At 32.0% G+C, this 17,332-nt stretch overlaps 1 protein-coding gene across 1 annotated transcript in view; it reads right to left on the bottom strand.

Moving 5' to 3' along the window:
• Positions 1-13,937, bottom strand: part of eEF2 (eukaryotic translation elongation factor 2) — a 37,412-nt gene extending 23,475 nt beyond the window's left edge. The window contains exons 1-5 of the mRNA XM_035366460.2: positions 13,784-13,937; positions 8,357-8,571; positions 920-1,113; positions 628-836; positions 268-501 (exon numbers count right to left, since the gene is read on the bottom strand). Of these exons, the coding sequence (XP_035222351.1) occupies positions 268-501; positions 628-836; positions 920-1,113; positions 8,357-8,571; positions 13,784-13,786 (855 nt within the window). The 5' untranslated portion in view covers positions 13,787-13,937. The remainder of the gene's footprint in view (positions 1-267; positions 502-627; positions 837-919; positions 1,114-8,356; positions 8,572-13,783) is intronic.
• Between the last annotated feature and the right edge of the window lie 3,395 nt (positions 13,938-17,332).

Below are 17,332 nucleotides of genomic sequence, written 5' to 3'. Positions count from 1 at the left end.
AATCGGGAGAGTTGGCAACTCTGTAATCGTAAATCATATGAAAGGAAGGTTGAGATATGTAAATAATTAGTATTTCAGTACATTAGTGCTTATCAATACATATGAAAACAATGTAACTGCAATTTAAAAAACACACTTGAACCTGGATATTTACACATATACATCAAGCCACAAAGAATTTTAAACTTGTATTTAGAGTGAATAATTATAATTTTTTAGGTTATTAAAAATCAGTTACATTTAGAAATAATTTAGCTATTAACTTACCTTATAAATTGGATCTAAAACGAACATAACAAAGGCACGCTTGTAACCTTCATCTGCTTTCTTTGACCACTTCTTTGTTCCAGGATTATAGAAATTTTCACCCCACAACCTGTTCATAAGTTTATCAACATCAATTTTAAATTTTTCAGAATAAAGCTCAGCAAACTGTTTCAACGTAAAAGCCCAACCATGGAGTCCAGAGCCAAAACCAACATTCCCTTTAGATGGATCAACCTGGACAGAAATTTTTGGAAATTAAACATTAAAAAAATTCACATACAAATGTATTCAAATGAAAATGTACATCTCAATTTACTCGTGAAATAAAACAATTATGACAGAAAAAATAAGAAAGCTTACCCTTATATCTCCCATTGGACCTGTCTCATCAGAATATGTGGCAATTATTACATTCACATTTTCAACAATTCTCTGAAATGCTTGGTACATATCTTCTGCTTCTAACTGTAGAGTTAAAAGAGCTAAATCCATTTTATTCATGAAGAGAACAGGCTTTATACGTTCAGCAATTGCTTGACGGAGAACAGTTTCAGTTTGAACACAAACACCTTAAAAAAAATTTAAAGTTTAATTAGGTAGTTCGTATGGGCACATGAACACATTTAAAATTTTCAAATTAAAAATTACTTACCACTTACACAATCCACTACAACAAGAGCACCATCTGTTACACGCAAAGCAGCAGTTACTTCTGAGGAGAAATCTACGTGTCCAGGAGAGTCAATCAAATTGATTAAAAATCCTTTAATATCTTTTTCCCTTTGATTATCATCTTTGATAAATAACATGTCTTTGTCAGACAATTCAAAGTACATGGATATGGCACTGCAATATACAAAACATAAAATTACAATTATATAAACAAAATTACAATTCAAATATTACACTAGCAATGAGAATCATAACTTTTTAAAAACTGTCCTTTCTTGCTGGGTTACTTTGTCAGTAATAATTGCCCTTTAAATATTACCAAATGCAATACCAAATGCAGAACATTTTTCAAATAAATCATCCCTGCACATAAAAGGGAAAATTTTAAGCACCTTCTTCACTTCAAAAAGATCATAATACAGGCCTTTTCTAAAAGTGAGGACTTCCTCCTCACAACATTCAATAGCATCTAGAAATTTGAGTTTAAAGTCACTAGGACAATTAAATGACTTGAATGATATAAGGATGAAAGATTGATTTACAGTACAAACAGAATACTACGTAGCATTAACACATTGAGCGCCACGCGTATGTTTTAGGCAATCCCATTCAGGCCACGCGCTTCGCTTAAAAGTGCTGGTATTGCAGGGCCAGTGATTCGTATTGTGATAGGAGATAGCAACAAGTTGTGAAAAAGAAGACAATCCGTCAAACAAAAATGCAAGAATATCTAGAAAACGTCAACATAAACTCCGAAGAAAACCGGGAAAAGCCTCTGAAGTACGAAAATATTGTAAATTATGTTATGATAAAAATGCAACATAAGCTGGTAGAGTAATGGCCAGAAAAAAGACTAAAAGAGTGTTGTCACATTTTGTAATAGCTGTAATGGAGAACCGTTTTCAATGAATCAAAATTAAGTAAACTTTAAATAAATTTTGTGCAATTTCATAAAACAGTGTAAATTTTATAGTTATATATCATGGCTTTCAGCCAGTGGTGGTCGACACGGCCTAAAGGAAAAGGTCTAGTGTCAGCCATTTGTGGAGACCTAAACGGAAAGTTTAGTGCAGCCACAGATGGCTGACGTGGCCTAAATGGAAAATCTAGTATAAGCCAAGGATAGCTGACGCAGCCTAAATGGAAAATCTAGTATCAGCCACAGATGGCTGATGTGGCGCTCAACGTGTTAAGCTTTACCATCAGCAAGTTTGAAATTTAGCTTCCATTTTGGTGAATTTGGCAGGAAGTATGAAAACACTACTGAAATACATTATACTATACTGACTTTTCATGACTCGCCAGCCGCTCAGTGATAAAGCTGCAGAATAGTCCAGAGTTCAAATCTTGACAAATGAGTGCATTTTTTATTGTTGCTTCCTCATATATAATGTAGGATGAGCCAGTTTCCTCTATAAGTTATCCTTCCTCTAAGGAGATAGCACTCTTATGCTTTGACATATTCAAATACACCAATCCAAACCCGACTTCACAGTGCCTTACAATCATTAACAAACAAGATCAGAAAACAAACTAAATGCAAATTTATTTTACATTTGTTTCATTCGCAATTGCTATTTTCTGATTCTGAAATTTTACTACTCCTTGAAACTGCTAGCAAATTCCAATGTTGAAAATTACTTATGAAATGGTATCAATCTGATAATGAGACTGCCCATTTTTGTTTCTTGCCACAGCTGCTATAACCAACAAGTACCCCTTTATTGATAATTTTTTTTTTTTTTTTTTCTAAATTATCACCTTATGCAAGTTTTCAGGAAGAAATATTTTTAAGATTACTGGTGTATGTAGAAATTTCATGTAATTCATCTCCTTTCTATGGAAGAGGTGAACCATACTATAAAGAAATTTTTTAAAATACAAATATATACACAGTACAAAGTCTGAGATTGGATATTAGATAATTAGTTTAAAATCAAGTACAATGAGCATGTAGAAATTATAAAATTAAAAATATGAAATCATGATTTACGAAAAATTGAAGCATTTATGACCAAAAGGATATCGAAATTTACAAAAAAAGCTTAATATTTATATGTTTACTTTATTAAACATTTCTTTTAATGCAAGTTGTTTAAGTAGCTTTGTTTTTTGTGCTAATACTTTCTCTAATTCTACATACAGATATAATTTCTTGTTCAATTACAAAGTTCCACTATTCAAGACTGTAATTGCTGGGTCCAGAATTCTGACTAACTTGTCAATCGAAATTTTTTAGATTTCATCAACTTTCTTCACTAGTGGTAGTATTTTCTGGATTTAGAATAATACTACAGATTTCAACATCTGTTCATTGAATTGATGATTGGGGCATTGTCATAGCAATGAAAAACTTCTGTTAACCGAGTTCATGCACATTTCTGCACACAGAAATTAAGTACTTTTCAGGACTTTTAAGGACCTATAAGCAAATGGAAACTGAATAAATTCAATTAAAAATCTTATACAGTCAAAAGTCGTTAATCCGGACTCGTCGGGACTTCGGCGATTCCAGATTATCGATTTTTCCGGATTATAGATCATCAGTTTAAATCTCGTAAGATGGCATGCAGAAATTCTAAAATTAAAAATATGAAACCGTAATTTATGAAATAAAGAACAATTATGATGTAAAGGGTATCAAAATTTACAAAAAAAAAGCATAATATATATTTGCTTACTTTATTAAACATTTCTTTCAATGTAAGTTGTTTAAGTTGCTTCATTTTATGTGATAATACTTTCTCTTTAATTCTATAAACAGACATAATTTCTTGTTCAGTTACAAAGTCTCGCTGTTCAAGTCCCGTTAATTGCTCTGCCGAGAATACCGACTAACTTGTCAATAGAAATTTTTTTTTGTTTTCACTAACCTCTCTGTAACATTCATGTCTTTATCCATTTTTTGCAGCAATTCCACTTTTTGTTTGTTGGACATCGAAACATACTTTCGTTTTGTAGATCCTTTGGAAGTTCCAGCATCGGAAATTCTATTTGACATAATCGAATTTACTTTTATAAAATTGCTCTTACAGTCTGCAAAAAATAAGCGGGATCCAATGCGAAGATTAAGGAACAACGCAATCATTAACACATTAACTGAAATAGATAATTAGATAATTTTAGCTTACACCGTCCGTTATACATTAAACGTGCAGGCGAAAACGTACTCTGCACTTGCGCACACGCATATGCGCAGTAGTCAAGGTCTTACGCACACGCGTAAAACGCCTGTGCACATGTGCGAATGCGGCACACGCGCAGAAAGTTTTTAGCTTTGAGGTCCGGATTATGGGTGTCCGAATTAACAACTTTTGACTGTATATGCTGAACTTTTGTAATACCATCCTAAAAGTAAAACAGATCCATAAGTCGGATGCATTATTATTAAACATAATTAACATAATTATTAATAAGTTTGAGAATAATTATCAAGTAGCATTAAAGGTTTAATCTTTGGATTATGGTAACTTGGCGATTTTTTGGCGCAAATTTGGCGATCGACCCTGCTACAGCAACCTGCTAGTTTTTGTTTGGATGCCATTTTGTTTTCACGAAGTGAAGGCATTTTTTTTTTTTTTACTCAACAATTTTTTCCAACAATCTGCTAGCGGAATTACGCTTATGCTAGAACTTTTGCATGGAACAAAAGTGCTTAATCATGACGAAGATTAGGTGTGAAATTAGGATTAAGTGCAGAATCGCAAACTGCTTCCGCGTTTTTAAGAATTGCACATACACGGTATCATCCATGTAACGTCGACCTATTTTCACTTAAAAAAACATCCCAGAATTGCATAAAAATGGCATTGCGCACAGTCTTGACTTTATCCATGTACACTGCTAAAGTCCTAGCTAGTAACCTTTATCGCCTTACCAAAATGTTGCCAAACTACCTGTTACCATATTTCAAAGATTAGCCCATTAAATATTTTACACTCAATAACTGGACATATTTGAAATAAGATAAGTGACATTTTATTTAGGTTATACTGTTAGCTTTATTTTGATTTTTTATGTCTCACTTTGTCACATACTCAGTCTAGGGGTTTAGTAAATACCGTATTTACGCGAATCTAATGCGCATCGTTTTTGGCCAAATGTAGTATTCAAAATTGGGGTGCGCATTAGATTCGAGTGCAAAGTTCGCCGATGACGTCAATCAAATTTCTCGACTACATTTACCGTTACATTTATCGTTGACACATTATTGCATAGAGGATACAAACTGCAGAGTACGTAGTCACGAAATGGAGGGCAAACAGAGAAGAATGTCATATGACGCTACTTTCAAACGTAAAGTAATTCTTTATGCTGAAAAAAATGGCAATAGAAAGGCAGGGAGAGAGTTCAACGTAGCTGAGAGCAATGTTCGCTTGTGGCGGCAACAGAAATTGGCACTGTTTGCAACTAAAGCTAGTAGAAAGAAATTCACTGGCCCTCCCAAAGGAAGATCTTTGTAGATTTTTGAAGATCTTTGATTGTAAAATCTTTCAAGAAATGCTGCATTTCAAATTCATTGAATGGCAGTGACGATGACGTGCTCTGGAACGCCGAGGATGACGATGATGAGGAGGAAAGAAGAAATGAATCTGCTTCTGACGAAGAGAGCTGCGAGGATTCCAGTGATGAAAACATTAGTGAATAAAGACATTTACTATTAAGCACTGATTGTAGAAACTGTTAGCTAGATAGAAATGTTACGATTTATTTCATGCTCATATTTTATAATAGGTACCATATATATGGTACTAATAACAAAATACTATATACGGTGCTAATTAACAATGATTGTTTAACATGACAATAGCCCACTAATAGGTTAAATCTATGTTCTGCTACTTTATGTATAAATCCATTGTTGTATAAAATATGGTATCTAAATTTAAATAAAATTATCATACCATTAATTGATAGTTTATATACAAATCCATTGTTGTATAAAATAAGATTCAATAAATTCCTCATATCATTGATGCGCATTACATTCGCCGACAAACAATTTTTTTATTATTTAAAGTTTTAAAATGGGGATGCGCATTAGATTCGATGGTGCATTAGATTCGCATAAATACGGTAGTAAGTAGATTTCATGTCAAGCAGCATATAGCGAGAAGCAAAATCACAATCAGCATGATTCAAAACAAAAGACTGGCTGTTGTCGCCGCTCCAGCTTGCCTAAAGAGAGACCTGCTAATCAGAACAAACCTAAAAGACCTGAAGTAAGCACGGTTTGCAAGTTAATATTTGTTCAAAAAGCCCTATTAATCACAAATAAAATTTCAGTTTAAAATGCATGTAATTTATGGGCACTGACTCTTAAAAGATATTACGATAATTATACATTAAAAGATACAAAATATTTATGTTTTTTAGCAACAACACTCAATAAAATATTTATAAGTCTTTTTAATTCGAAGCCTTAACAGACATTTTGGCTAATTTATATCAATTTCCTTCTCTTTAAGCATATTTTCTAATAGTTAGAACTTTGTCTCAATACACAAGACAATGTTCTCACTAGTTTCTACGTGTTTTAGCCCTTAATATGGCCTCTCCAAAATGTACCTAGGTTTAGGTTTTACTTGATCTGGTAAAAGTTAAATAGTACAAAACCCTCCAGACGGATGTGAAGCAAATTATCGCTATGTCTGAAAGCAGCTACAAATATTTAAATAAGCTTTTTATTTAAAAAGAACTCAGAATATAAAGGCATGTTATAATGCTAAATAAATCAATTGTAGCTTGTGATGATGTAATTAAACAAGAATCAAATTCATACTAAAAATATGGACTAGTTATCAAAGACTATACAAATTAATTTCATTTTAAGCTCAGTAACTTTATCTTCATAAATTCAAATGTTGGCAGCGGTAATGTAAAGACGAATAATTACTAATTATCAGAGCTGGCAGGGAACAAGTGGAGGTCAGAAATACACTCGTCTTACACTCCAAAAACCTCAGTTAAAAAAACTAAGCAATTTGCATTCTGGTGAGAAAATAGAAATGGAAAATGACAGTAAAGGCTGAAATTGTAAACAACTCAGTATTTACATAATAATATCTGTACATATCTTTGAAGAATAATTTCCTTCTTCCACATTTCCTTTCCATTTTAAAATTTTTGGATTTAATTAAAATATTTTTGCTATTCAAAAAACACTAAATGCATTTGGAATGTCTAGAGAAAGCTGCGAATTTTATTTCTTTAGTGATATGAACATTCAGAAGAAATATGAAATGTAGGTTACAGAGCTGGTGTGACAGATGTTTTAGAATTTAATAACACATCGAGCAACAAAATGTAGAAATGTCAATTTTTTAGAATTGGCATTGGAAGCAAAATTTAAAAGACACCAGGCAGCAGAATTTAGGATCCACAGAGATTGTATCAGATGAGAAAATGCCCTGTATATGATGCATTAAAACATGTTAGATGAATCATTTAAATTGTCAGTTTTCAATTTCTTTATTAATAAAAAAATTCTTTTCTATAATGCCTGTCCATATGATAAGATTAGAAGCATTTTTGATATTTTATGCTTGTGTCTAGTGAAAAGAAGAGAAAATAAAGGGAAGATAAAAATGTTAAGAAAAAGATTCTAGTATCAGAAGTAAAACATTCAACTATTGTGTTTTCACTGTTCTTTCAGACGTTCTCCGAAAAGTAAGGAATTATGGATTAATACCATGGACACATTTTTCTGGAATCTTCCAGAATCGTGGGTCTATAAATATTGCCTTTAAATCTTTCTAACTTTCCAAGCTGCAATGTCCAAAATCCTAAAGAAAAATTACCCCTACCAATTTGGTAACAGCTAAAAGCCAGATATATTTTGAAAATATATATACATCAAACAAAAAAAAAGTGTAAAATTATTTTTATAGAGAAAACTGACACATATTCTGAGACAATTACATGAGAAAACTCTTACCATGAAAAAATTAAAGACATTTTTAATTAATTACACAGCTATTTTGCTTTTTCTAATAATTGTTTTGTAAATTGTGCTTTATAGCATTTATACCTTGCTTTATAGCATTTAATTATTAATTTATACCTTGCTTTTATAGCATTTATGCCTTGCTTTGGCATTACATTGAAAGTTAATTATAATGCCAAACCCACACACATTTGTTCAGCTTTGCTTCCAATATCCCGAACCTTGTTTTGCCCTTATTACAAGTTCTAAAACATTTAAAATAAATAATGGAGAAAAGTTTATTGTAAGCAGTACAGTATTAGAGACTGATTTAGAATCACGCTCACGTTTATAAAATTAGAAATTTGACGGAGATGCTTATTAAGACATGAAGGGGGAGAACTGCCTGTATTATTTTATAAAAAATTACACCTCCTTATCAAAGACAGGTCCAACATTTTTAAATTCTAATAAACTAGAATTTATACTTACGTAGATTTAATAGTAATACAACGTTCCTGTTCATCTTTTCTAGTGTCAGTGAAGCGCATTTCACCAGCTTTTGCAGCAGCAATAATTCCAGCTTTGGAAACAAGGGAATCGGTGAGAGTTGATTTTCCATGATCTACGTGGGCAATTACAGACATATTACGAATATTTTTGGGGCGATTCATGAGATTCGCCATCTCATCCACTGTAAAATTTACCTGAAAGAAAATAATGTTTTAGAAAAATGTCTACCTCAAGCTTTTCATATGTGTAAAATTAATTTGCTTTATAAACCATTAAACTACTTTCAAATTATATTTTTAAATAATTTTCCTAAATTTAATGAAAAAATTAAAGTACTTTTTAATGTAGCAAAATGAAGCCCATGACAGTAATATACCAAAAATAAAGCTACAGGCTGCGAGCTTTAACACACTGGTGATCAGAAAAGAATTCTCATTTTCAGCCAGCAATGTGTTAAATATGAAAAAACTGGAGCCACTAGGATCCTTTTGCTGTGATGCCGTTTCAAAAGAATTCCTCATTCTTATTTATAGTGCAAGATTTAGATTATACAATTTTTTCTTATAAACTATAAAAGTACGAAAAACCCTGAATAAGGAATGAAAACTTAAATACAAAAGTGCTCTTAAATATCAAAAATATAATTAATAGTTGATATACACATTAGCATGTAAATAAACTTATATGGTGTAAAACAAAATTAAATACAAATATTATTAATTAAACTTCTGTTATATCTTCATAAAAATTCTTTAAATGCCTACAATAGATAAATTTGATCATATAGAACTGAATACCAAAAATTATACTACTAGGGCTGGAGAAATAAAATTGTTTTCATCAATTTAAAACATTACGCTTTATTTCCTTATAATTTTACTTAATATTCATTTACATTCATCCACTACAAAAGTTATGTATGTACAGAGAAAACAACATTACATGCTGCGAAAAACAGAGCCGCTGAGGAGAAATTTTCGTGGACAGGAGAGGACAGCAAAATGGTTAACAAACTCTATACTTTGAAAGGAAGCAGTAGCAACACTTTAGGAAATCATACATTTTTTATTTTATAAAAATTTAAATTTTTCTTCAAAAAGGAGCACGGATTTTTGAATTTATTTCGCTACAAGTTATTTTGATATATTTTTACTCATTGTACATCCAGAGGGATGGCAAATTCAGCAACTTGTACCTCACATGGCAAAATCAAAGACTGTTTCTTGACTGCAAAAGCTTTATCTGCACCATCGAATTTTCATTTTCTGAAATTGGATGTCGGGGTCGACGCAAAGGGTCAACGAGCATTTTACTTGAAACTATAACAAAATGTGAATATCACCAAATCAGCTTTAAATGTGCCAAGGTGTAAAGTAAATCTTCAAGACATCTCTATGAAAAATGGGTCAGGGCTCGTTTCTACAGCAACAGACAGCTGCAGACAAACTGGTGAGAGCTGTTCTCTTACCATAGACACACAGTACAGATGTCTGTGTCCTTTAGAATTGCACAGTAATGACAGACAGCTGCTGCCTAAATTTAGACCAACGGTCGACATGATAATAAGCAAGTACCTAATGTTTATTGTGTTTACTTTTCATATAATTTTATTTCAAATTGGAAGAATATCTCTATAAAAACCTCATTAAGTCATAATGTCACCTTAGGCTGTAGACTTTAAACAAAATTAGCATTTTTGATTAGACACAAGTTACTTAGTGGAAGTTTTTTTGGGGGGGGGCTATAAAGAGCAGAGTCTGGGCAAAACTGGTTGGAGAAAATGGTAAAAGTTTACATTTGGGTACCTTTTTTTTTTTTTTTTTTTTTTGCAAGTCTGTTTCAATGCTAAGATCGGTAAGCAGGAAGGCAAAATTTCAAGACCAAATTAAGACCGGCAAAACCAAAGGCAAGACCAAAGGCAAACCAAAACCAAATTAAGTTAAAGAATTGCACAAACTCGGTGTCCATTAACACATTGATCTATTTTTACCTAAAACAACATCAGAGCAAACTAGGCATTGAGTCTTTACTTTGTCCATGTACACATCAATCTATTTTCACTTTAAAAAAAATCAAGGAACCTAAAACAAAGTTAAAACTATCATGGTAACCAGAAATGAGGTTTCATCAACAAAACTAAACATAATTTGTTGCCAATCAAAACTGTCGTCGTTCGCATTTGCAGATTTATATTATTCTTCTCTTATTTATTATTATTTTTTCTGAATTTTTTAACAATGAATAGATAGAAATATTTTCATAGATACCGGTTCTCGGATCGGGATGAAAGGAAGAAAATACGGGGGAGGGGTGAATGCTAATTTGTAACACGGCTGTTTACGTTGTGTTCTTAATTATTAACAGCTCTAAGAACCATTAGGTTTCCAACCTCTAAAATAATTTGTTTCCATAGGCCGCAAAAATGTGCATTTTAAATAATTAAGTAATGCTTTTATTTTTATTATTGGTTATTGTCATCTAAAATTATGAGAATAAATCAATTTTTATGGTGTAAAATTTTAACAAGGTATTATATTGTTAATGCTTTTCTAACTATAACCTTTCAGAGGATGGCAGGTGTGACATAAATTGATGATTGAATTGAAATAAAAAATATTATTGGTTATCTAAGATGACAGAATAGTTTGATGCATTACCATAGTCATCAAAATCAGCAAACCACTGCTGGTGTAAGGAATATATTGTTTTCTGTGTTAAATGGAATTTAAGACAATTTTTTTTTTCGTTTATCACGTTTAACCGGTTAATTTCAGTATATTAATACTAATTTATATTTTTTAAATGAATTTTTATTTCTGTTATAAATGCTTATATATTGTCTTATGCTTAATATATTCTTTCTCTGCTAACTTGAATTTGATACAAATTTATTTTCGTTTAACCGGTTAGTTTTACATCTACATGCTTATTATCTGTGAATTTTTGCTACCATATGCTTAATATCTTGTTTTGTCTGCTAACTTAAAATTACATGCACTAAAAATCATGTTTACGAAATATAACGTTTATGGCTCAGCTCATCGTCGCTGAACCGCGAGCTTGGCAAGTAAAAATGAAACGGCGCTAACGGGTTCTCTGCAGATGAAAACCCAAAATAAATAATTAGAATCTGCATAAATGTGTGTATGTTTCTCCGTGCCTAGAGCCATTAAAATTTGAACAATGTACGTTTCCACCCGAATAAAGGCATCTGGAAGCCCAAATTTGGAAGCAGCAACATCTTTACCACAGACACAATCTGTTATCTTTTTATGAGATGTTGTTTGCCTACATTAATTCTTCCCTTTCAAAAATCAATTGAAGTCCTATTACCTATTGCTCAAGAAACAAATATAAGAACACTGAAAAACTGCGGTAGGTTATAAATGAATATCATTCAAGACCATTTGTCAAATTTCTAAAGAAATAAATTTGTTATACAATACTTGGCAGAGAATGTCAACGTAAGATACATGACTACTGGCTCCTTAAGAGTTGGCTCATACAGAAGCAGAGAAGGGACATCAATGCTTGTGACCACTTGAAACTGCATAAAGAACTGGTATGTCCTTACAAAGATTAAGACTAAAAATGAGTCTTGGTTCTCAAACTTACTACTACCTGGTATAACTAACAAGTGCAGGTTAAATCCATTGAGTGCCTGGGGGCAGGCACCCAAACATGCTCAATCCAACAATTTTTTATAATATATATACTTTTACAATAAAAATTAAACTTTCGTTTTATTTGTTAGAGAATTCATGAGCTCCTCCTTGGATCCGCCAGAGACAAGGGGGCCCATAGATCTGCACCCAGGGCCCAAAGTAAGCTTAAATCAGCACTAACAAAAAAGCAAAATCGCGGAAACATTTAAAAGTGATTAAAATCAAACTCTCATTATACAAGGTACAAAAGAATTTATACCTTACAAAAGAAATTACCTGCATAATTTAATAATTTTCAGTTAATGGGCAGATCAGACTACACTGCTGCAAGCACATGAAGTTAATATAGTCTTAAAATACCTTCACAGTTCAAATAAAGTAATTTTGCAATAAGCCTCAACTTTAGGACACAGTACTCAGCAAAACTCTCATTGAACATGCTAGTCGGAAAGTAATAGGCTAAACATACATTACAAATTTGAAGTATATAATGTAAAAAAGAAAAAAGACAAAAAGTTGAACATAAGATTGCAGTGCAACACATTGCCCATTTTGGCTAACTGTAGCAGAAAATACAGCACATGGCCCAAACCCTGTGGTTACACGTCAAACAATATTTCCAAATATATCATAATTCATACGAATCATCTAGATATGAACATTTAAAGTTACATGGAATCTTAATTTTAGTCATCCGAAAAAGTATTTCACGAACATATGTACTATTAAATGACCATGTAATAAAAGTAGGTTACATAACTTTTCATACATGATAAAACGTTTTGAAAATAAAAAGAATTATTCCGAAATGGATTATGCAAAGCCTAAATATTACAAATATACAGAATACATTAATACACAGAAATTTGGGACACGAGTGTTTAAAATATGCATAAAATTCGAATAAAAAACGTGCACCAATTAATACAAATTAATTATGCCGACTTTAACCACACAAATCTATACACTGAAAAGTGCCCTATAACAAGGTTGTGCTATTAATAAAAATGCAATTCAGCAGAATAATTATAAAGTTATGCCGAAGTTATTCACGTAAATCATATATATATGTATTTCCCTTTGATAATCTTGTATAAAAGGTGACCCATCTTTTTCCATAAAGCTGTATTATATATTAAAACATTCTAACGATTAAAAAATTTTTAATTTTAAGAACACTTAGTGTTTCACATCATGTAAATATTGTTTTTATCGTTTAGCTATTCATTCCTGAAATATTAAACATTGAGAATGCTCGCTATACGAACAGCTAAACAACAAATGTCAAATATGCCCCAAGAAAGAAAATGTTGGAATGAAAAATTATTAATTAATGGCCACCCAATTAGATAAAAGATTAATAAATTTTATAATTTTTCTGATTTTAAGACAAAAATATTAAGAGTTAACAGACTACATAATTTTGCCACGTAATAGTTCAAGTATCTAAAATTTTCAAATCTTTCAGCTGTTAAAAACCAGAAAAAATATACACGTAATTAAGAAAATGCGTAGCAATAAATAATATCCTGAAATAAAATCAAGTGTATAATAAGAAATATTCAAGCTCATGAAAGATATGTTAAGCACTGAAACATGGCGATCACTACAGCTAACCCCAAAGTGTCACATTTTACTAAATTTATTTAAAGAAATATTTCATTATTATATAACCAAAACGTAAAAGAAAGTATAGGTAATAAAGATTGACTAAGATTGAATATGGATTCCAAAAACTCACCATCTTGGCGGTTGATTTTTCACACCGGTTCCCAGCAAATTTTTGGTGTTACTACGACGATAAAGAGATTGAATTGAAAAGATAGAGAGAAAGACACAAGCCGCGGTGTTGCCAATTTACAGGAGCCTTAGTGCTTATGCGTGGTGATGAATTTCGCAATTGTGTTGCAATTAGCTTTTCTTCAACGAATTTAATAAGTTGATGCAATAAAATCAGTTTCAGAAATATACTGCAATATTTCTTCTACATGCATTTTCCCTGTAGAAATAATATTCAAGTACGATTAATAAATTTCTGATAGTAAGATACAGTTTAAATTAAACTACATAAGAATTTACAATTCGAACTTGGAAATTAGTTTATTATTCTAGCTAAAACAGCTAATACTGAAATGTTTAATAATGTATTCTAAAGTGTTTATATATAAAGCAAAATGTGTCTCAAAATAAAAAAAAAGAAGTAAAGGGGAGAAAAAGTAGGTAAAGAGAGACTAATCTATAAAAATGTTATTGATTACTGACAATCGTGATGCTCTTACATTTTTAAGTAAATAACCTTTAGCATAATGCTGGAATAATTTTTTACATAATGATTTTATAACCTTTTATATGAGTTCCAAAATTATTACAAAAAATAGTCTTTCCTGTTTTAAAACGAATCACAGATTCAATACTTATAAAATAAATATAGTATTATATCATTAGTAGTAAAAAGGATTGGCCTTTCATGATGTGAAAATTTTAATCATGATATAGAAAATGTCATTTAAGAAGTCTCAGAATATGCAATGGCTACCCTTTCTAATTACTCTAAAATAAAGAACGTTCTGTACAAATTATGCTGAAATTAATAAAAGCGATGGCAAACTGGAGGCAAACAATAATTGCTATCTTGAAATTAATGTCTAAAGTCCGTGAATCTATCCGCGATTCAATTCACCTATAGGTGGCGCTTTCACACATTACTGTGGCGGATAAATGGCGGTATTTTGATTTGTGATCTGACTTCGTTTCATTTCTGACATCACAGTTCAAGCACTGAGCTCATAGAGACAGCTCGGACATTTTTAAGCTCCTTGACTTCTCGTAAGTATTATTTTCTTCTCAATGTCGGGCAAAGAGCCGCCAGACTGTCTTTGGGCTAACAGGCATAATAGGGATGACGACGAATTAATGGATTCAGTCTACTCAACTAACTCGACTTCCAGCAAACCCAACCGAACGGACTTTACCAAAAATGATAATCATGATACCGACGCCAAACGCAAGCTAACTAAAAAAGCCATTAAGAAATCTAAGGATAATTCAGCTAATTTAGAACATTTTAAAAACGTCTTTCGCAACTTAACAGCAGATCAATCAGAACTGAAAACTAATCAGACTCCAACTCAAAAAAGGAGAATCCTATCTCTCCCGAAGCCTCTCCCGAAGAAAGAGTAGCGCAGGTTACATCACTTTTCGGCAATCTTTCACTATTTGAGCAAAACACTCCAGCATACGAAACCTACAAACAATTTTTAGCTATATTTGCTACGCAAGAAGAGAGCAGTACTCCTAACTTATCCAAGAAAGCATATTCCCCAGAAAAATCTCCCACAAAGGCAGCAAAAACTCAGGATATACAAAAAGATAAGGCAGATTGGAAAACTCCTGCTAAGACTTGCAAACCTACTCTTAATTTAACTCAGAAAATGGATATTCCACAAAAAAATAGATTCAATACATTCAGTGATACTGAACAAACAGTTAAAGAAAGTAGGATTCCAGATAAAATACCACCCATAGTTATCACCGAAAATAATACAGATTGGAAATCAATTCATAAACTGTGTAAAGATACCTGTACAGAAAACTTTGAAGCAGAAATGAAAAACAGAGCTATTTATCTACTAACTAAAAATCTCTCTGATTTTGAAAATTATGTAAAAAAAAACCTAAAAAAATTAGAAATTCAATTCCACACATACCAGATGAATAATAAATCTACAATTAAGGTAATCCTCAAAAATATGCCGAACACTATTACTGAAAGTGAAATACAAGATGTTCTTTCCAATAGAGGTTTTCCCATCATTAAAGTGCGCCAATTCTCTAAGAAAATTGCCAACCAAAAAATTTTACTCCCAATTTATTTTCTGGAACTCCACCGCAATCCAGCTGGCGAAAATATTCATAAACTCAATAGCATATTCGATTTTAATATCATTATTAAAAAGTATTCACCCAGAAAACGTCCCATCCAATACTTCAACTGTCAGGAATTTAGACATTCTCAAGCTAACTGCTTCAAACAAGTGAAATGTGTTAAATGTGCAGGAAATCACAGAAGCAATACTTGTACTCTCAAAGAAAACCAGGTATCTAAGTGTCTTTTTTGTTCGGAAGAACACGTCAGTTTTTATCATGGTTGTAAGATTTATAAGCAAAGATTTGAAAAAAAATAGAAGAAGCCAAAATTATCTCTCCACCTCCCACAGCAGAAGATTTTCCAAAACCCCCAAACCTCTTCAGAAAGCAACAAATCCTTCAAGACTTACAAAACTAACTACAGAGCAGCGCTGCAAAATAATGTCAGAAATTCAGCTTAAATATATTTTTCAAATTTTTTGAAAAATATCTTTGAGCCCAAAGGATCTAAGATCCCAAAGTTTTTCAACTCATCAATACTCTCATTGAAATAGCACAGAAAATTCGAAGCTCACGCAGCACCACACAAAAATGTTATTAGCATTCAGAACACCAGAAATTATGTTGAAATTTGCTGAAGAAAATTATTTCTCTTTTTTCAAATGTTCAGATTTTGCTTTAAATTACTAGTACCATTTGCGACGAACTTATCTGGATTACGAGTCACGTGACTTCTCTGCACTCTACGATTGGCCGGTCTGCAAAAATTCTTTTCTATTAATTTTCAAGATTCTACAAATTAATTAGGACTTGTTTTACTTTAAATATTGTACTCTGCACTTTCCTTCACCTAGATTATGCCATATTACTATTGCTCAGTTTTTCAAATTATGCTTTTCCTTCGCACCAATAGATGGCGACTCAATAGATGTCTACTACTTCAGAAACTTCACGGATGATTAGCAAGCAACTAGTTTTTTTCACTATGATGCCCCCGTAGGGTAAATAATTGCTGAGTAAAAGTCTTCGGACTAAATACTCATACTCATTTCAATTCACGCCAATTAATGTCATGTCATCTGATTTCGTACATCCAAAAATGGACTTGCTTAGCTTTACCAAAATGTTTGATTTTGTTCAAGGAGGAGTAAATTCTCGCTGTATTACTGAAGCAGAGAGAATTTTAAAAAGCGGATCATTTGGTAATGCATGGGATTTTACATGAAAAATCCAATGTACAAATTTTGACTTCCTATTTAAATATGAGTTCCATAGCGTCCTGATCGCATGAAATCGAAGGACAAAGGAGAAATAAAAATCTCTTGGTAAAATTGTAGGAGAGCCCACACCTTTGCGATAAACTGGGAAAGTGCAGAATCACCCAATGCTTGGCGCGTTTCTCAAAATCGACAACTTGAAAATA

The sequence above is a fragment of the Stegodyphus dumicola genome, chromosome 4 (genome assembly GCF_044657685.1).
Source record: "Stegodyphus dumicola isolate Sdum_Otavi_A_Nest chromosome 4, ASM4465768v1".
NCBI lineage: Eukaryota > Metazoa > Arthropoda > Arachnida > Araneae > Eresidae > Stegodyphus > Stegodyphus dumicola.
Note: the sequence above shows the minus strand (reverse complement) of the source record. Positions and strands in the feature narration are given on the sequence as shown.